The 22,322-nt window shown below is 41.4% G+C and overlaps 2 protein-coding genes across 2 annotated transcripts; one reads left to right on the top strand and one right to left on the bottom strand.

The window, feature by feature from the left end:
* Nucleotides 1-1,941: 1,941 nt before the first annotated feature.
* On the bottom strand, nt 1,942-3,938 carry LOC104422379. The gene is made up of 5 exons (XM_010034694.2): nt 3,394-3,938; nt 3,212-3,288; nt 3,066-3,102; nt 2,856-2,961; nt 1,942-2,756 (listed from the first exon to the last, which is right to left on the bottom strand). Exons 1-5 carry the CDS (start codon nt 3,695-3,697, stop codon nt 2,066-2,068), a joined length of 1,215 nt encoding a protein of 404 aa, XP_010032996.2. The 5' UTR covers nt 3,698-3,938; the 3' UTR covers nt 1,942-2,065.
* A 12,138-nt stretch (nt 3,939-16,076) lies between these two features.
* Nucleotides 16,077-20,788, top strand: LOC104422380 (ethylene-overproduction protein 1). Its single transcript, XM_010034695.3, has 4 exons — nt 16,077-18,480; nt 18,830-19,121; nt 19,206-19,515; nt 20,094-20,788. The coding sequence occupies exons 1-4, from the start codon at nt 16,505-16,507 to the stop codon at nt 20,327-20,329; spliced, it is 2,814 nt and encodes a 937-aa protein (XP_010032997.2). The 5' UTR covers nt 16,077-16,504; the 3' UTR covers nt 20,330-20,788.
* The last annotated feature ends 1,534 nt before the right edge of the window (nt 20,789-22,322 follow it).

Consider the following 22,322-nt stretch of genomic DNA (forward strand, 5'->3'; position numbering starts at 1 on the left):
TAAGTACAGTCAAGTTTATATAACAACCATAATAAGTGAAGTCCCCAAGGTAATTATTTACTACTGAGCGTTAATTATCCATTTGTACAGACTCATGTATTTACGAACCTGTTGTTTTAGATCGTGCAAGAAAAAAATAATCATTTTGTGCTTCATTTGTGAATGTAGTTAACTGAAGAAATGGATATGCGAAAAATAATTGGAATTCTCATTGAAGATAAACATACTATTGCAAGATGCACATCACATTCATCGAACTTTTGTATATCATACTCGTAAAACTTGGGCCATGCTGGGGAATGCGATGACTTTTTAGATGCAAAATTGAACTATTTGGTGATGTAAATGTTTTTATTTAAGGAGCATAGACTGTATTTCGGCCAGAAACATGAGTATTGAACGTTGACATTAGTATAAGATTGATGTCATATTAGCAACTTAATTTTTATCCTCATGGGATTCAATAGTTTTTAACAATTTTGCAGCTCAAATTGGAAAGAACACAGGGGAGGTGACTAGCAAGCAGAGTGAAATTACAGCGAAGCAGGGAAAGAAGGAAGAAGGACACACATGGATGCCGACTGCTCGGGTACCCAAGATGGTGCCGGCGCTGACTCTCAGTATTGGTCGTTGGTCTGAGCCCCAACCCGAGGCGAACAGTAAAACTAAAGATCCTTTGAGCCTCAGTTTGGGCATTAACTAATAGATTTACCTGTGAAAATCGGTTTGTTATGTGAATGTTTAGAATCCCGATTCGGCCGTTGCTTCTTTCTCATTATGCAATGTAAATTTCATTCGATCGCGCCGGACTTTTAGCATGTATGCTTTTCCGTATTTCTCTTAAATTGTAAGTGAATGCAAGCAGGCAATTGATAAATTTAAGGTGTCTTCAAATACATGCGCATATTTTTCACTCTTTTTTCACTGTATGGAATGCACCTTCGCCTCTGTCTGTTTGCTCCGAAGAATATCAAGCTCATAGATGCTGAATTTTTTGCTAAGATAATTTTGTGAAATGGAAGATCAAATTTGTCGGAGCTACCCATTTGTGCTTTAATGGTGACTAATAGACGCCACATTATGGGCTTTACAAATTTTCAACGGACCTCCATGCGGACGACCATGCTGATTAAGACCCAAATCATTGCTATCGTTCGGGCACGTTTTGTATATATGTATCACTCTTGCAACTTCAAACTTTCGGGTTGAAATCTCTAGCAGTTTGGATAATCGTAGTCCTCTAAATTTTGAAGGAGACCGATTCACATAACCTATAAATGTATCTTAATATTGACCATTTGTCTATGTTTTAGGGCTTATACTATGCAATTAATGATCTCTTGGAATCTAAACAGAGCTAAGTACTTGATAGGATTCTGATTTTCTGGGAACTTTGAGTCCATTTAATATATATCTTCATGGAAAACCCGCGAATCCACTCATATATTGGTTTTCTTTTTCTTTTCTTTCTTTTTTTAACATCTCCGCCTGCTTTGTCAGTGAAGATCATGAAGCTTACCGAAGGTTTTAGATACCTCCTGGATGCTAACATTCAAGTTGCATAATGGTAAAGTAGTCATACTGATTATCTAAATAAGTGACCGTTTTGTGCGTGGATCCTACTAGTTGTCTCAATATACCCAATTAAAGTTTGCCCCTTGGAATGTTAAAAAATTCTAGTAAAAAGTCATCAAATCCTAATATCATCCTTTCTAGTGATCTAAGCTTGAGATGCAACGTTAGAGCATAAAACAAATTAGAATGCATAGAAGAATTTTGATTAAGTTAGCATGACTGTTATGTCTCAAACATAATAGACAATTATCAGCATTTTACAATAAACTGTCAAGTGGCCTTCTCAGCGTTCCGATTCATGATCATTGCAGACAAAATTGAAGGTAGAATTGGATATAGATATGTATAGTGGAGTAAACTAAAGCAGAATTCAACTAAGAATATCAGATTTGATGGACAAGAAAGAACATACAGCATGGCCAACTTACCATTTCTCGGTGTATCATCTTTTTGAGCAAGTACCAACAGGATCTCACCAGAATACACAAACCTAATTCATGGTCAGATCCAGGGTACTCACCAAATTGAGATACTTCGGATAAGTAACATTAGCACTATCGTCACTTTCTTTCAAGCTCTTGAGCTTATCAAAGGGCATGTTGAGATCTAGTGACAAGTCCAGCGATGATGATGATGATGATGATGGGCATGATAAAGAAAGACACAGATTGCCATCGACCACTTCACCCTCATTTTGTTCCCCTGAATCATTCCTCCTTACCTCCACAAGCCTCGGCATCTTATTGCTCAAAGACAGATTCAGATCAAGATCACCACCACCGTCACCATGATCAGCCTTTCTTTTCACCGTGCTTCGCTCCCTGTGGTCGCCATCAATATCGATCCTCCAGATCTCATCCTGAGGAGCCTTTCTCATTTCGTGCATTAATTGGTCTTTTGAGGGTTGAATTTGGGTTGACTTTTGCTGTGGATGGGAATGTGTGAGACCGGACAACAATGAGAAATTACTGGAGTCTAGCACCGGGTCTTGAGGTTGTTTCCTTCTTCCTAGCTCAAAGTAGAAGTTGTCTTTTGTGTTTGGATGAGAGTGATGAGACACGTGATTCATGTTGTCACCCATGAAACCTGTGAGTCGGATCCCATTTCGCGCATTTCCCATGGCTACATCAGTCAAATAGGGTCCGCTCATCCAGTTCCGGTCACTACTCCAGCGAAAATCCCTGCACAGATCGAGACAGACAGACAGACAGTTTAGTATTGGGATAAGAAGAGCGGTGCACATTAATTCATGAACTATGTCACATGGCAATCCTTCCTACCTGATGTTGGAGATCTTACGGTCAAGATTTTGGAGAATGGAGTGTCGCCAGAAGGCATGAGGAAGCTGATCTGCACTCCCCATGAAATCTTGTCTTGAGTTTATAACTGCAAAAGGTAGGTTTAATAAATTGTTTGAAGGAAAAAAACAATTTACAGAGAAAGAAAAAACCTATATGAACTCTAAACATAAATCGACACTGGATTTTTACCTTCTCCTCGATCATTAATCTTCTTGCTCCGATACATCTGTGCCCAACAGAAAAGAAATTAAGTTCAACTCTGATAAGCAATTGTTTTTGTTAGAAAAAGATAGTTCTTGTGTATATTTACAATAGGTTATGAGATCTTTTATCACCTGCAAATGGCTCTTGACATGAGCAATACTAAGCCCCTTGATGTTCATCAGCTGCAAGACCAATTTCGGCGTGGCTCCTAGATGAAAAAAAAAAAACCAAAAAGGAAAAATCTGTTTAATTAACATAATAAATCAAGAAATAATCACAAACGGAGAAACAAGAATCAACAAAAAGTTTTTACTTTCTTGACCCCCAAGTCGCTCCACTGCTTGAATGAAGCGAAGGTGAAGCTCGGGAGTCCAACGCAACCTCGGCACTTGAGTTCTCACATACGGCCTCAAGCCAGTGCTAGTACCAGAGCTGATTCCGTTCTTCATGTTATTATTGTTGTTGTTTTCACTGAACTCCTCGACAATGCTGTTGCTCGAGCTCGTGCTGTTCCTGGTCTTGCTCTCGCAGTCCCCTTCCTCCTCATCCTCACTTCTGATCTCCAATGGAATCGCCGCCATCTTGTTCAAACCACCATCATTTTGATCTCCATTCATAGTGGTTTTGCAAGATCAGAGAGACGAACCGGCCCGATGATGACGAGAACCGAGCTTTAAGGGGCTCTTTCTGGGTAAGATTCAACCCCTGGAGGAAGGAGGAGAAGGAAGGTATTACTCATCTGTTAAGTTTGTCTGGTTTTGGTCTGAGAATTTTTTTCGCAATGGCACGAAAGAAAGAGCGAGGTTCCATATGGGAAGCAACAGGACAAACCCTAGCCAGGTCACAACGTGGTCTCGGCCACAACAGAGACGCCTGTATTTCAACTAGCAGACTGAGTCCTAATTGTACGTATTCGGTTGTAGATCTAAAATTACATACCGTACATGATTTTTTTAACCTTCCTGCAGCTAATAAACAAAGCACATGAGCATGTCCTCGTTCCCAGATGATTCTTCTATAATAAAGTGTGTATTTGGACCGGGTTGTCATATGGGGTGGTGGAAAGGTCCGAGAAACATGCATGATAGGGCTGGTATTATTCAATCTCGAATTCCACGGATATTCTCTCTCAGAAAAACTGCCTTGCGCGTGTATATCACCGCGTCTTTGAATTTTCGTTTTCCTTCAGTTTGTTTTTCTTTTTCTTTATGGGAGAACATCATTCATTGGTTTACTCCTACGTCTCTCCACCTTCCCATATATTTCTCTGAGGTTTCTCTGCCCGGACTAGGGACCTTCCGAGAACTCCAGACATTAGACTCGTGATGTTCCTGTCTCGAGTGATAATTAGCAATTTCTCAACAGAGATCACAGAACTGCTCCGAAATTGATTCAACAGTCTTGACGGCTCGAGGTCTCAATCTCTATCTACCGAAGTCAATGGTGATGAAATTAAATGAGCTCTTTTAATCGGTCAGCTTGAGAAAACGCTAATGGAAGGTTCTCACAGTAACGCAAAGTATAAAAACTAATGGAACCGGTCCATATAACTCCGGCTCGTACCAAAATTGAAATAGCAATCAATCGATCATGATCTGTTTTAGCACACCAAGTTTGACATGAGCTCATTAAATTCAATTAAAAAAGACCCAACATATACTATTTCCAAGATACTAGGAAGAGAGTATGCTTCTAGGAGATATCTCATTTTCTTTCAATCTGCTGGGGATTGAGAGGATTTAACTTGATGAGCGTACTCTCATCATCTCTGAACACAGACATTCATTTTCCCGGTTCCCAACCCATTTTAATGTGTATTTTTCCATATACACACTTGAATTAAATAGAGGTATTATGTAGACAACAAGCTCCACTACATCATTCATTAAGCTTTTTATGTACCACTAATTCAATCTTTGCAATGGCGAAATATGTAAGCATATGTTGAGAAGAGTTGTTTGAGTGCTTCAATGGCAAAGGGAGGGAGGGACAAGATCTTGGGTCCAAACCTAGGATATATTCATCTCAGACTGGGTAAAGCAAATTCATTGCAATGAAAAAAAAAATGATGCTTTGTGTAATAGGTTTAGATTTTTTTGGACGAAAAAGATATAATTCATTTGGCAGGGTTAGATCTTCTTCTTTTTTTAATGTAAGAAATATATCTTAGAATAAGTAAGATGCGATTCAAAACTTAATTGGACAGATTAAGCATAGGGATCATTTGTACTGAATTGGTGATGGAAAAAATTAAACTTCACTGCTCGAGGACTAAGATATATATACTCATGATTTTTTCGTTTCAATCACCACTATTAACCCCGCTGTATAAGTAGGTTTAGGTTTTCTTATGAGAAGGGAAGGAGGGGGAGAAAGAGAGAGAGAGAGAGAGAGAAAGAAGGAAGGCGTTGGGAAGACAGCTTGATGATTCTTGCTGTCGGTGTTCACGGATGCTTACTCTCGTGTTTCTTTCCCTTCTTCCCCATCCCGTTGAAACCGCACATAATTCCAACGAAAAAACTGCATTTCTTTTTTGGCCCTTCTCCAAGATTCCACGGCCCCCGAAAGCTAAGAATCACATCACTTTTGGCCCTGACATTCATCAGATTCGATGCTTCCCGCTCTGTCCCTATACACGATTAGTGTCGCTAGTTCTCACGAAAATTAAGGTTGCTGTAGAGATTGTCCGTTTGATTCATCCTCATCAAATCACTCCATCGTATCCACAACCGTTGGAAGATGTCAACACGCCCGAGAGAACCTTTGAACTTATAAAAGACAAATGAATGAGGATGGCCTTTCCTTTTTGACACATATATAAGGGAGGTTGTCCAAAGTTGACCGTTGTCGAGACGTTCATAAGTCACTGGCCACTTTAGAACTTGACCTAATATTTGGAAATAAATTGTGGTGTCACGAAAGCGAGCTCCTGAGGTTTGAATTTTTGCTTTTGGTTTTGCCCCGAGTGTTGCGTTGGTCTTTCTTGGCCTAGTCTGCATGACCAAACGAGAGGGGTGGTAGCCATCGAGATCCATAAAGATCTTTTTGATGTTGGAACTGACAACTTGGGAAATTTAAAAAATTCGAGGAAACCAGACGAGAAAGTGCATTGATATCGATAACATCATACATATGGATCCGGGTCATGCGGTTGATATCCCAATACAGAGCTCGGGTAAATTGAGGATATTTTGTCCCGAAGTACTTTTTTTTCGCTTCGCAAGCACCCCAACCATCACCAATGATAGAAAAAAAAAAAATTGGCCTCTCTCTTAGGAGAAGTACTTGCCGAGATCCAGATCCACATGGAGAGGATCCATCATGATGATCGATTACACGCAGATCATATGTGGATGCCACATGATCCATTGACACAATCGGTTCAGGTGGGTGGATGTGCAGGTCCATGCAACACTTGCCCCTTCTCTTGAGATGTTTATGAGGATCTTTAGAAACCGGACCCTCAACCCTTCCATAATCCTCCGATTAAAAAGAACGTATATCTCGGCCATTGATCGTAAAGTTTAAAAAAAAAAAAAAAATCATTTGTTATGACAGTATGTATACAGGAGTCACGACATGTTACCGTCCAAGGTTACCCTCGGTAAATCATACAAATGCCCCAACTCTTGACTTATTTTCAAACAAGTCGGTATTAAGAGTCTCTCTAGATTTTTTTTTTAACGTTGAAATTATTCTCTTTTCGCCGTCCATGGACGATAATTTCTCATACCCTAGATCCATAAAGCATATAAAATTAGTATTACAATACGTGGATGAGGTGAAGATTTTGCCCGGCGACTCTGACCAAAAATAGAGAAACATTGAGATGGTCAATCCTGTCGAATCAGACCCATGCCGGGATGCTCGGCAAGCAGCCATCGACGACACATTATTATATAAGAAGAGAGAAAACCCAAAGCATCTTGAGATGTCACTCCACCTCAGCCTCACGCAATTGGTGTAATTAAGTTTCTATTTGTTTCACGAAAACATTTTCCTTATTTTCTAGCACTTGGATTGCTTAAAAAAATAAATTAGCAGAAAATATTTTCTTAATTAACTAAAAATCTTTATTCAAAATTAGGAAAATAGTTTCCAATTTAAAAAATCAAAAATCATTTTATGACTAGACATCACTGCTTGGACTAAAAAATTTACGTTTAGGCATAGAAATGCCAACTCTTATTCCTAGGCCCTTAACAACGACCCCAAGTCAAGGCCACTCTACTAAGATCCATTGAGCCCAAGCTCGGGTTTAAAGAGGTCGAGCCAAGAACCCCAATGCTTAATCCCTAGTCTACAAAGGTTGGTTTGGGGACATCGACGCCCATGACCGAGCCTAGGACTCCAATGCCATTGCCTGACTCTTTGACACTTCAACTCGAGTCCACAAAGGTCAAGCCTAAGACTTTGGTACTCATACTGGGATCTCAGCACTCAGGGCTAGGTCCAATGAGGCCAGGCTCAAGTCCACAGCACCCGAGATTGGGTCCATCAAGGCCAAAATTGTGACTCTAGTGCCAATGCTCAAATCCCCGATGCCTAGGCTCGTGTCTATGGAGACCCCCCAGGATGGATCTATCGAGATTGGGCCCAAGTCCTCGGTGCCCATGTCCATGTTTATAGAGGTTGACACACCTAGGACCAAGACCCCGATGCCTATGTTCAAGTCCCCAACACCTAGGCCTGAGTCCATCATCCACAGAGGTTAAGCTCAAGAAATTAGTGCCCATGGTTGAGCCTATGACTCTGATGCCGTTGCACAACTCTACAACGCCTCGGCCTAGGTCCATAAAGGTTGGGCCCGAGACCTCAGTGCTCATGCCCAAATCTCTTACACCCGAGCCCAAGCCCATTGACGCTACCACAACACTTAGGCTTGAGACCCCACACTAGGGACCAGATCCATCAAGGCCGGACCATGACCTCGATGCCAGTGTCCAGGTCCTTAGTGTCTAGGCCAATTACATGCAGGCTGCGCCCAAGACCTCAGCACCCTTGCTCTGAACCATGGCACCCTCTCCTAGGTCCCCAGTGCCAAGGCTCAAGTCCCAAGTCCATCAAGTCTAGGTCACAAATAGCAATGCCATCCAAATCAATCAAGGCCAAGCTCAAGACCTTGGCACCCACACTCAAGTCAATCTAGGACAAGCCTGAGACCTTGATACTCAAGCCCCCAATCCCTAACACCCACACCTAGGTCCATCAAGGCCAAGATCAAGATCCCATAGCCCATGCCCCAGTCCATAGCGCCCGAGTTGAGGTCCATCGAGGCTGGACTTGAGACCTTAGTGCTCGTATCCGATTCTCCAGCTACCAATGTGCAAGTGTCATGAGCCAATCATTTGCTATCGAGATCGCGCGGCGACTTAGGCTCTCTTGGATCATTTGGGATCGTTAGAGTGCCTAAATCAAGGCTTTCTTGGGATCAATCGCTCACTCACTTGCCAACTCGGATTATAAAACTAGAAGGAAAAAAGAAAAGCTCTAAATGAGAGAAAGGAACTTTGATTGTAAAATGGTTGGATGATTACAATAAGGGAGAGAGCACCCCTTTTTATACTTGAGGCCTTCATATCACAACCATTGATTGTCTTTCAGTATGGCGAATGAGATCGTTCATTCTAATCTACCACCTATCAACATTTATGCTGAGAGAGTTCTAAATCCTCGGCACAATTATTGTGTCGCCCGTCCTTCAAAACGTTCCAAAAGCTTTTGTGGAAATCTTGGGCAATCTTGGGAGTCCTTGATTATGCACGGTCCCTTGGTCGCGGTAACTTCATTACCGTGACACAAGTCACTAGTGCCCGAATAATTTATGTCTATTTAGGAAAATCAAATCAAATTTTCCTTATCAAATAACAGAAAATATTTTCCAATTCATTTTCTAGTTTCAACCTAACACAAGAAAATATTATAATTTTCCTAGAAAAACCTCCTAGAAAACATTTTCTAGAAATGTCATATTTTCCGTGAAACAAATAAAGCCTTAAAAAGCAAATATTTGAATCTAATTCGTGAAGATGAATGGGATTGATCGATATTTACACATCAACAAGTATATTTCCGAAGTAGAAAAAATGATGCGAAGTATTGATATGTTAAATTTCATGGTAAATTAGCTTAGACCCCCCCCCAAAAAAGAAAAAGAAAAAAAGGCATTGATCATATAAAGAAACTCATATAAGTCAAGCATGTAGGAAAACAAATCCGCATGTCATTACGTTTATTCTGATTCTCTTGATGAAAAATTGGTAGTAACCTTTTCTAAACACATAGAAATAGAAAATCTTGTAGCACGACCAAATTCTAACATGAGCTTTCACTTTTGCTCTCAATAAAGATAATCGTTGTAGGTTTACATTCTATGACTTTTATCGATTGACTTATTTTGACATTGTTAATTAACCACAGACGAGCATGAAAAATAAAACGATTGCACACTAAGCTCGCCACACGATGAGACTTTTTAGTGTTTTCCTTTCGCACTATGACATTTTTAGTGTATTGCCTCATGTATCACTGCATAAGATCATGGAACGTAAAGCCAGATTCAACCCAAATGAGAGGTCACTGATAAAGAGCGAAACCCTAAAGAAGGCTGACTCCAAATAGTTTTGGAATTTCTTCTTGACTTTCTTCAAGCAAATTGATAGCCAAGCATTCCAGCTCATGGGGACAATATCGATTAATAACTTAATCCATAGTGCATTCCTTGATTTTCCATGCTTTAGGACAAGTGGTTGCTGTTTCCCTCTAAAGAAAACGAGAGTGGCCCTACTGAAAAGGACTAGGGCAAAAAAATAATGTCTGATAAACAACCGAAAATATTGATTGATAAATCACACATATGTCGAGCTAGAATATGGTGGGAACAGTGGATTTGATCAAGACAGATTAAATATTGATTTGTGCAGAGACGAGATTCGAGATGAATTGGGGAGTTTATCTCTTAGGGTTTTGCCTAGTGTTGCATGTGAGCATTAAAATAGCTTTGGATGTTTTTGTCTGATTCTCGTGGAGACTTGGAAAAAGAAAGAATTGCAGGATTTCCAATGTAAGGTCAACTCCACAGCAATCGGTTTCCATGTTTTCCTACTCCATACCATTAAAAATTGATTGATTATTTGGATTTATATCGACCTTTTCTCCATACATTATACCCCACCAAAACCCGCCAATAATTTATCATTTCATGAGAAGACGTGAACGCTATTTATGCGGATTAAAAAAAAAAAAAAAAAACATTATTCCAAGAATGAGTATGTTTGTCCTCTTCACACCATCGCCGTGACCTTGCCGATGGCCGTAGCCCCATTTTTTTTATTATTAAGGGTTTGTTGAGTTGTGAATCGTTGACGAATGTCTTCTAATTTTATTAAGCATGCTTGATAAAGATGTCTTAACTTTAAATGTATTGATTAACGCGTGTCGCGAAAATGGTTAGGCCCTTGAAAAGTATCCTAGAAATACTCTATGACAAAATGCTAAGCCATCAGGAGCGAGAATTCATGTTCATGAACGGTATCGGATTAGTCGTAAGTATACACATTTACAAAACTTAGGACTACAGCACATGTGGAAATATTATTGAGGCTGGTCGTCCAACAAAATAATTTAATCATTCCATTATCTGTTGGCCCAAGTGGAGGGCCATCCTATTGCTTATCATATTTGATTGTTGTCCAGAATTATTGACTCGACGGCATGAGCTTAAGCATTTTTAGTTATATTATTAGAATTTCTTTATATATATATATATATATATATTATTGGCATTAGACCCTTAATTTCAATCTTTCTTTCTTTATTGGTTATGTTGAAAATGTAAAAGGAAGACGAACATCTTATTCTTTCTATCATGATATGGAAGATGGATTTTAATCAGTTGAGTAAGAAAAAGAAAGAATAGGGGGAGTTGAGGGGCTCTCAGCCCAAATTCCATGGGCCTGAAAGGGGAAGAGGAATCCAACATGAATATTGGCAAGTCAAGCCCATTTCTCTTTGATCAGCTGCACCCGAGAGCCCAATAGAAGCACACTTAACGCAGGTGACTCTTTTGACTGGCACGATCTGCACAATCAAGCGCTCCTTGTCGCCAATCCACTTTAGGGTGCATTTTGGAGAGCATTTTCAAAATGCTTTGGGCCTTTGAAGACAGGTGTGCCAAAGTTGAAGTGTTCGGTAACACAATGCCTCTCAAGTCATGTCAGTAACACAGTGCCTCTCAAGTCATGTGAGTTTGGTTCAACTTTTCTAAAAGGTTTTGAGCCTCTAAAGACCCTTGAAGAAATACCAAGACATTTAGCAAGCATTTTGAAAGAGCTTTGCTTCAAATATTGGTACTGGGAATGCTGAAAGCCTAATTGCACTTTTACCCAACATTGCTAAGTAACATTTGCGGAATGTTGAAATTAAGATTAACATATTTTTTTTCCTTACCAAACTACCCTCATCAACTATTTAGTTCTTTTGATTTTGCCCCTCCTTGCAACTATTCATCTTCTTCGCACAAAGGCGGTTGGCAAGGGTTGCGCGACTCAGGCGACCTCCACTAGAGGTGTCGCAACCTCCACTAAAAGTGTCGTGACCTCAGGTTACCACTGCCTAGGTCTTGCAAGCTCAAGCGACCCTCGGCCGAGGTCGCGTGTCCCCAAGTGGCGGTCACCTGGTTTGTGCAACCTCAAGCCACCCTAGCTAGGGTCACATGACCTCTACAAGACCCAAGCGAGGGTCGCTTGAGGTTGCGAGACCCAGGCAACAATCACTGGCATCAAGGCCTAGGCGACCTTGACCAGAGATCACCCAACATTAGGCATCCCTAATTGACGATTGTTGGAGCCAGATTTGGCTCATCGCAACCGTAGCCTTTCATCAAATCTGGCAAAGGGCTTGAGTTCTTTTTTAATGAAATATATATAGTCAAAACCCATTGCAAAAGTTCTTTTTACCAAACATTATTTGAATCCAAAATCAATTTGCAAAGAGTTTTTACCCAACATAATTTGCATTTCTTCAAAAGGCTTTAAGTTTCAGCATTTGCACTACATCCAAAGCCCATTTACAAAGTTGAACCAAATTCATTCGTAGTCTAGTGTTTCCAAAGTAGTATTAGCTTTAAGCACTTTTGACATACTACTTTGTAGGCTCATGGATCCTTCTTTCCAACTTCGTCTTTGATAATAATTTGGGTTAATACCTTGAAAAACTCCAAACTGGTACACTTGTGACAAATTTACCAAAAACTATTTTTTTGACCATGAAAAACCCCAAATTGGTACACCTTTGACAAATTTACCCCGACTAACTATAAAAACTCTAAACTGGTACATTTATGACAAATTTACCCCAAACTAATTTATTCGACCGCAAAAAACCCCAAATTAGTAAATTTGTGACTAATATACCCTCCTCTAAATTAGATTAATACCACAAAAAAAAATCACAAAAATTGCAAACTATGACAAACAAAGTGTAAAATTCCAAATTGGTATACCGATCAATTATTACGTGTCATTTAACTTTATACTTTAACAAGAAAATTTAACTAAAACTAACATAGGGTAAATTTGTCACAAGTGTACCAGTTTAGGGTAAATTTGTCAAAGGTATACTAGTTTGGGGTTTTTGGTGATCAAAAAAATAGTTTGGGATAAATTTGTCTCAAGTATACCAGTTTGGGTTTTTTGGATATTAACCCTAATAATTTTCCGTATTCCTATCTCATCTTTATTCCACTGTTTATCATCATGATCTCTCTCTAAATCTATCACTTTGAATCTAGATCCTAGCCTCTAGTCAATGCTCGACACTAAGTGTCCACAGTCACGCGTCCATCTGAAGCAAGATCTTGACCTTGGTGTAGGGATAGTCGGTTCTAAGATGGACAGTTCCCACCCTGTAACCGAGAACCACCTTGTTGGTTCTTGGACACACCCTAGAGTAGGACCACCGGTTCCCTGATGGGTTCATGGAACCGGTCAATAGAGGCAGAGAAGGAGTAGGGAGGGTGGGCATAGGTCATTGGGTGGGGTGGAGCAAAGGTGGTAGAGAGTGAGACGAGAGGCAAGGATGAGTACGACAACGATGAGGTGGAATAGGAGTAGAGGCATGATGGTTGAGGGAGAGGCCTGAAGGCGAGGACTATGACGATCAGCTTCTGGCCATTGTGACAGTTGCCGTCTTGGCCGCTGATGAAGTAGAGAGGGCCGGACCGATCGAACTGGAAGATGATGTCGCGAACTAGAAGATGATGTCGCCATCGTCCCATTTCTTGATGGGGTTGTGGGCATGGCACTTGTCGTAGCCGTCTTTGTTTACTAGCAGCACCGAGTTCTCTCCTTTCTTGTACTTGAAAATTGAGACAGCCTATCAAAAAATAGGGACAGAACATAAACATAAGATGCAATTCACCTTCATTCATCGAGGCTAACAGAGCCGAAATCCTGGGGACTTATGGAGAATGTCGTTGATCAAGAACTGGTTTCGACCGGCCCAGCGGTTGTAATCCTTCGCAAGACGGACCACCCAACCATCTCTGCCTCCAACGTAGAGCTGGCAAGCTTGGACTTGAACTAGGGACAACAGAGGACAGATGACGAAGATGCAGACGACAAAGAAAGAGTTGAGAGATCCGGGCAAATTCATTGAGATGGTGGAGAAGAAGAGAACGGTGTAATTGAAGCTCGAAAATTTAAAACATGTATATTTATATTATGTCCAAGTCCAAGTGACGGATCCACGGAACGAACCGAAAACCAAATCAACGGTCCGGGTTAGTTTGGTACAATTTCAGATTATTCCTAAGTCTTTTGCACATTCCTACATATGTGTGTCTCAGTCGTGCGGGGTTTGCAAATCCCCAATAGTGTCCTTTCTTTTTTCCTTCTGTTATTATTTACTTCAAAATTGCTGTATAAGAAAAATATCTTAAAAGCCAATTATCCAAAAGTTATTTGCTTCGAGTTTATGCACCTTAAGTCAAAGAATTTTGAAGAAATGACTTTACATTTCCTGAAACTCCCAAATGCAGCCTTCAATCACATTGAGGTGATTGTTGACTTGAGAAATTCTTAAAAATCTAAATATATTGTAAAAATGAAGAGAGAGGGTGTCATCCAAACAATCAGCCAACATCAATGGTGGTGACGACGACTAACAATGAAGGCAGCAATAATGGTTAGTCAACGTCGCGAAGCATGGGCACGTACACCAGTACGGGGAGAAATTCCATTTCTATTCACTCATTAAAACTGTCTTGTGCTCATTTTTACAGCGAAATTGACGATCCTCTCAAAATACAAAATATCCAATCTAGAGAGAGCAAATATGGAGTAAATCCAAACGCAAGGCATCGACACTATTTCTACGGTTACAACATACGAGATGTGTATAAGTTATAAGTCGGACATGTCTTTATACTCTAAGATCTGTCATAATCATGTAGGGTCCCCCAAAAAAAAAAAAAAAACAAAAAAGACATGCCAATTATACATGTTCCCTAGGTTAGGCAGGCAAAATTTTTAATTGATTGCTGAATATAATTGTGCCATTGGTGCTGGCAATTGAATTCTCATACGGGCTGAAGGACACGTGATTGGGCGGGGCCTTTGTCCCTGGCCTGCCTTTTACCCCCCCATAAGACTTTCGTCAAAATTAGATCAATCCATTTAATTGTCCAATCAATGAGACGACGGTCCATAAGATGTGGCAATAATTTAGGGGGGAAAATAATATCGCCGAGTGCCCTCCTTCCGAGCCTAAGGCAACGGTGGGTGGACGTCTGGATTTTTTATTTATCTTATATTATTTTAATCATCTATTGTTGCATTTTTATAATTTCGGAATAATTATTGCTCCACGTCCCATCATGTGCATCTGCGTCGGAGCTGTGAAAAAGGCTTCTCGCGTGTCAGATTAAACATAAGCGTCTCGCAACAGAGCGCCAACTTGGAATTCATAAATAGATCTTCAAATTTGTCCATTTGTCTTCCAAATTATATTCGTGGGTCCCGCGAAGATTAGGACACCTAAACCTCATGATTATTTTTTAATTAGTTGTTTTAAAAGTGTCGGGCCAGTCCTCCTGCTGCAGTGGAGCTAATCCACGAGAGGGTCGGCAAAAGCGGTCTCGTTGGAAATAACGTGTCCCGTCAGCTATGTTGCACGAGCTATTATTTTCACCAACGATCGTTCAAAATGAGATTTTAAAAACGTTAAAAGATGACATGACTGGTTGCGATGTAGATAATCAAATTCGCTACGTTCCCAAGGCATGAAAAACTTTAATCAAGTGACCAATCAGGCCTTATCAAGAAAGAGCTTTTCGTGACTTGAAATCAATTAATTTCTTCAAATTTCAAATTGTTCCTAACTTTTAGCATTATATACCGTGCAATTGTTGCTTCATTTATTTTATGGATATTCCATCTTATGTAGTTTTGTGCAAGTTATCAAACATGTCTACGCAAAACCCTCTAAACAAAAAAGATAGACAGATAGATAATAAAAACTTTCGACGCCAAGCAAGTTAACTTAAAAAATAAAATAAAAAAGTCCAGATAGACAGACAATGAGCAATTTGAAGGTGGAGATTTCATGTCTTCCTCGAATATTAAATTGGATGGTACTTGAGACCACTAAAGAAAGATTGAAAAATTCAAGAGGATGAGATTAATATTAGCCAACTAATCTCTCCTCATCAGAACTAATCTTATAATTAATTCGCCATGCCAAGATATATTATAAGTCTTCCCCAAAAAAAAAAAAGAAGAAGAAGAAAACAAGAAGAAAGAAATATATATTATATATACGCACACACATATGACATATGTATAGAGAGAGAGAGAGAGAGTAAAAGCACGAGCGGTTGACCAACTCAAATAATCGGGACGCATGAGAGGCTAAGCTTGGAGGTGGGGCCGCGGTCCGACCGAATCCATCATCGAAATCGAACCGGAGGAGTTAGCGAACTACTCGTCATTTTCATCGTCTCTCTCTCTCTCTTCTCTCTCTTCTCTTTCTCTCTCTATTATCTCCACTCAGCATTCGCTCTCGCCATTTCCAGACGGCAAGCGAGCAGCAGGAAGCGAGAGAGAGAAAGAGGGAGGGAGACAGCGAACTGCTGCTGCTGCTGCTGCTGCTGCTGCTGCTGATTCTCGCCGGCTCCGCCCCTGATCCGCCGCCGCACCGCCCTCCTCCTCCTCCTCCCCCGCCGGACGGCGACTCGCGGCGGCGGCGGCGGCGGCGGCGGCGGTTTCGCCTCCCTCTGCCGGCAAGCTTCTCTGGTGACAATGGGCACTCCGAACTCGCTCCCCTTGCTGATTCGGACCCTTTGCTGATATCTTATCGAGCTCGGCCGTCGCCCGAATCTGGTCTTCCGAGCTGGAGACCGGCTCTTCCCCCCCGGTCGGTCGGAAATGCGTTTCGCGAAGCTCGTCGATCGGTTCAAGAGCACCCAGGTCCACGCCATAAACCCTCATCCCGACCCCGCCGACCCCAGCGCCTCCGGTAATCCAGCCGCCGCCGGAGGAGGAGGCGGCGGCAAGCTGAACGGGCACTTCCTCAAGTTTATTGGGTCGAAGCCGAAACCGGCTCAATCTGCTACGTTGGCTCAGTCTCTTCTTCTCGCCTATGGGCTCCCCACGGTCGACCTCATCGAGCCCCCGATCGAGCCCTGCCTCAAGCCCATTAATTTCGTGGAGTCCTTGGCCGATGTGTACCGCCGGCTCGAGAAATGCTCGCCGTCGGATAGGGTGGCGCTGTACATCGAGCAGTACTCGATGCTGCGGGGCCTCGGCGACATGAAGCTGCTTCGGCGGTGCCTGCGGGCTGCACAGCAAGGCGCGGCCGATGTGCACGCCAAGGTCGTGCTCGACGCTTGGTTGCGGTTCGAGAGGAGGGAGGATGAGCTGGCGGGTTTCCATCTGATGCAAGGTGGGGATGCGATGTCTGAATGTCCGGAGTCCAATTTGATATGTGGTTGTGGTTCTAACTCAATCTGCTGTTGTCAGTATTATGAAAAAATGAATGCGCTGAACAATGTGCATACGCTCGATGGGAATGAGAGTTTTAGCGTGGAGGAAGAGAAGGAAGATGTTCTATTTTGTATTGGTGATGAGGAGGTCCACTGCGTAAGAAGTAAATTTGCAGCTTTATCCCCTCCATTTGCGGCTATGTTATATGGTAATTTTGCAGAATCTAAAGAGGCAAAGATTAATTTCTCTCTCAATGGGATCTCTGCTGAGGGAATGCGGGCTGTCGAAATATATAGCAGGACTAAAAGGTTGGACATGTTTGGTCCTGAGATTGTTTTGGAGCTACTTTCTTTCTCAAATAAATTCTGTTGCGAGGAGATGAAATCGGCATGTGATGCTTATTTAGCTTCACTTGTTAACTGCCTCGATGATGCCTTGATTCTCATGGAGTATGGTTTAGAGGAGACCTCCTATCTTCTAGTAGCATCTTGTTTGCAGGTGTTGCTTAGTGAGCTCCCGAGGTCACTACGTAACCCAGGGGTGATGAAGATTTTATGTAGCCCCGAGGGTAGAGAGAGATTGTTCCAAGCAGGACATGCTTCATTCTTGCTGTACTATTTCTTGAGCCTAGTGTCTATGGAGGAGAGTATGGTATCTAACATCACTGTGATGTTATTGGAAAGGCTAAAGGAGTGTTCTACTGAGAGGTGGCAGAAGGCACTTTCACTGCACCTATTGGGTTGTGTGATGCTCGATAGAAAAAATTATAGTGGTGCGGAGCATTATTTTGAGGCAGCATCTGAGTATGGTCATGTTTATTCAATAGCTGGTATTGCGAGAGCAAAGTATAAGCAAGGCCAACAATATTTAGCTCATATGATGATTGACTCACTCATCTCCAAAAACACAATGGTTGGTTGGATGTATCAGGAACGATCTCTCTATGGCGTGGGGAGGGAGAAATTGTTGGATGCGATTAGTGCGACTGGACTGGACCCTATGCTCTCATACCCCTATAAGTACAGAGCTTTGGTAAAGGTGGAGGAGAAGCAGATTAAAGCAGCCGTGTTAGAGATTGACAAAATTATTGGCTTTAGGTTCTTGCCTGACTGCCTTGAGTTACGTGCTTGGTTCTTCATTGCACTTGAAGATTATGGAAGTGCGATGAGGGATGTTAGGGCTCTTTTAACTTTGGAACCTAATTACAAGATGTTCAATGCAAAGGTTAGTGGAGGCCAGTTGGTAGATTTACTCAGCCATCAGGTTCAGCAAATAAACCAGGCTGAATGCTGGATGCAACTTTATGAACGGTGGTCTTCTGTCGATGACATAGGCTCTTTGGCTGTCATACATCAGATGCTAGATATTGAACCTAAAAGGGGTCTTCTCTGGTTTCGGCAATCTCTTCTCCTCTTGCGGTACACATCTCTTCTTTTCACTTCCTTTTAAACTACATTATATATTATTATCATGAGTGTGAACTTTGAGTGAAAAGGCCTAACCTTTGAATTTGGGTAATGATTTCTGTTAAACTTCCACAGTGACCATCTATGCAATTTAATACGTTGAAACAGCTATTGCATGTTTTCCATTTTTCATTTTTGTCATTTTAAGGCCAAGTGTCCTCTTTTAGCCCCTAGCGTGTGTGTCATCTAGAGTTATGGCAAAAGAAATGTCTGGCGGGCATTGTCATACTTCGTGCTGTTGTTTAATGCTCTTATAGAAGCTGGAGGGATTTAGAATTCACAGCTTTTGTAATTATGACAGGTTAAATAGTCAAAAGGCTGCAATGAGGAGCTTGAGATTGGCTCGAAATAATTCTATCTCTGAGCATGAGAGATTGGTATATGAAGGATGGATATTATATGACACAGGCAATCGGGAAGAAGCTCTCTCGAGGGCTGAGAAGTCTATTGCTATTCAAAGATCATTTGAAGCTTTCTTTCTTAAAGCTTACGTCCTGGCAGACACAAGCTTGGATTCAGAAGCTTCCTCTTATGTTATCCGACTACTGGAGGAAGCTCTTAAATGTCCTTCAGATGGTCTGAGGAAAGGACAAGTGAGTGTTATGAATACTATAGTCTCACTTTTGGTGATATTGCTTGGAAAACTTTTTTGATTGTTTGGCTGGAATGTGTTGCAGGCATTAAACAATTTAGCTAGTATTTATGTGGATTGTGACAAACTCGAATTGGCTGCCACTTGCTATACAAATGCCCTTCACATTAAGCATACGAGAGCTCATCAAGGGTTGGCACGTTTATATCATCTGAAAAATCAAAGGAAAGCTGCTTATGATGAAATGACCAAGCTTATAGACAAGGCACACTATAAGGCATCAGCGTATGAGAAACGGTCAGAATATTGTGACCGTGACATGGCGCAACATGATCTCAATATGGCTACGCAGTTGGATCCACTGAGGACCTATCCATACAGATACAGGGCAGCAGGTAATTTTCGTGGCCTTGAATGTTGCTTTGAATGTGCCAATTACTCTAATGGAAAGGCATAGTCTACTTCTTGTCTGATAGATTAGGTCTCACCTACTCAAGTAATTTGTTTCAATGTACTTAAATGCCTGCCATCATACTGCTCAGGCTCTTAAAATGAACTGATGAGAGCGTGAGTCTTTTTTTTTTGTATTTAGTCCACTGCCAGTACTCACTACAGATCTTTACTTGAAGATAGTCATTATGTGTAAATTATTGCCAAATGTTTCTGATGTGTAAATCAATTTGGAGTTCTTGGCCACTTCATTGTTGATGCGGTTAAAGAAGTTCTGTCTTTTGTGTGATATGTCACAATGAAGAAGTCAGCAAAGAGAAGTAAAGGAAAAGGTATAGGGAATAAAACAGAGAGACAGAGAGAGAGACAGAGATTGCTATGCTATTGATGGATGTAATTAAACATTCTATGGTACCTCTCTGTTGTTATCCCATTTCAATTCGTTCCTGACATCTAGTTATTTTCCATTACTTTCATTTATGTTCTGAACTTCTGCCTGTTTTCACGATGTCTCTTGTAACAGTACTCATGGATGACCAGAAAGAAGTGGAAGCTGTTGAAGAGCTTACTAGAGCCATAGCATTCAAGCCCGACTTGCAAATGCTTCATCTACGAGCAGCATTTTTTGAGTCAATGGGAGATCTCAGCTCTGCTCTCCAGGACTGTGAGGCAGCTCTCTGCCTGGATCCAAAGCATATGGAGACGCTTGACCTTTATCATCGAGCGCAAGGCAGAGTAACTGAACAAAAAAATGACTAATTTGTTACGAAAGTTGTCGGCAAGTAAAATTCAATTGTTGACTTTTGGGCGGAAGGTCCCTTTGGGGCAAGAAAACGGATAGATACCCTGGAATTGCGATTCACTCGAACTTGAAGCTGCAAACATGCCACGTCTGTGAGAAGGTATAGTCAGAGAATGAGCAGAAAGCAAAGGAATGGCAAATGTGAAGGCCTGCTGGATAGAGAGTGCTGCACACATGTCAACTCCTGCAGATAATGGTCACACTGTGGCGGATCAAGAATTGACTCGATGAGAAGTGGAACGGGACTGTGATTTTGATTGGTCATAAAATTATTTTTCTCATTCTAAATAGTACATCCGGTTTCAATACATGTTCTCTCTTTTAGATAGAAGCTTTGTCTCTTCCATTCCTTGTATATAAACATAACTATAGTCTCAAAATTCTGTAACTTTCCACGAAAAAATCATTTCACTTGATTCTGTTGCAATATTTTAATTCATGCATTCATTAAGAATATTATATATACAAGGGACCAGCGTACCAGACGAACCGTGAACAAACTTAATTCTATTCTGTCGGACAGTAGAGCGAAAGTTCACCGTTACAGGTTGCTGCACTTCATGGCTTTGGTCTAATCTTGCAGATATTTAATGGTTTCTGATGCGTCCGTGGTAAGTGGCAAGAAAAGCTGACTCTACATTCATGAGAGGAAAGCTTAAATGGCATGCCAACGCAATCGCGACTTGTTTGTCACTGTCACATCATGCATACACCTTATTTTGGACCGGGCCAAAATGCCACGTGTGGCTAATTTAATGCCCCTCTTATGGAATCACACATTCCTTCATGCAAACATTAGTTTGTCTGCTACTGGTTAGAGGCATTGGTTGTAATCGTGAGGAGGGTTTATCCAGATGGAAGAGTATATCCATGTTTGCTACTGCAGCGAGGAGCACGAGTTGCAAAACTAGGATTAGAGCGAGCCGGGACGCCCTTCTCAAAAAATTGCGGCACCTACTATTTATTGAACAAGTCAACTTCCTAAAAGCCCGTGAACGGGCTCTGCTCTCTGCGAGTTATGCTGGCTTTTCTCGTGGTACAGCGAGCCACTTACCATCCGCGCTTCTCTCATGGTCTACTGCGTTTGATGATGGTGACAAAGCCAAATTCGAATAGCAGATCCGACTCCCAACGTCTCTTTGGCTTCATCCGGGATCGTCGATGATGATTAAGCCAAGGTCAAATGACTCGATCATCTTTGAAGAAGCCCCCCTCGTTTAGATGGACAGGGGAAGGACCACGGACAACACGCCATGTGCAACAAGATTGTGGCCATGTCTTACCGGTGGTGAAGAAAACAAAGGATAGGGCAGCAAATTGGTGACCTGGGGGAGAGGACGAATTAAAATTTCTTAGATCGGCGTAGTTACGCTTGATTGCAGTCGTCTTATGAAGTATGATCTACTTGAGATTAAAAAGGAAAAAAAAAATGAAACATCTATCCCATACTTTGATTCCAAGCAGTGAGTTTGGCATTGTGTCAAGGCTGTTCTTTATGAGGTCATAATGAAGGCAGGTCAAATGCCTAGTTCGGCGGCATAGGTTCTTTCCATTTAGGAAACCTATCGGTACCATGATGATTGATGAGATGACAACTATAGTAGCAGTTAAGCTCTCCCCATCAATGTATCTTATCTTCTTCCCTTTATTGTTTGGCGTTCTTTTGCCACTCCTTTTCTATTTTCCTTGAAGAAAAAAAAAGGGAAGATCAGATCAAACAATGCAAGCGATGGTTCCTGTTCTTTTAGGTGACAAGTTCACATAAATTCCAGCAATTTGATGCTGATATCATCTTCTAATGAACCTGTCACCATCTCAATTTCATTTCAGCCCAACCCCATCATCATCTAGCGTGGTTTGTCCATATCTACTCTTTCACAAACCCATCTAACGCATTAAGCAACATCATTACAAACCTGCACAGCCGGAGTAATTTTGACTTCATCAACT

This window comes from Eucalyptus grandis, chromosome 10 (assembly GCF_016545825.1).
Source record: "Eucalyptus grandis isolate ANBG69807.140 chromosome 10, ASM1654582v1, whole genome shotgun sequence".
In the NCBI taxonomy this organism is placed as follows: Eukaryota; Viridiplantae; Streptophyta; class Magnoliopsida; order Myrtales; family Myrtaceae; genus Eucalyptus; species Eucalyptus grandis.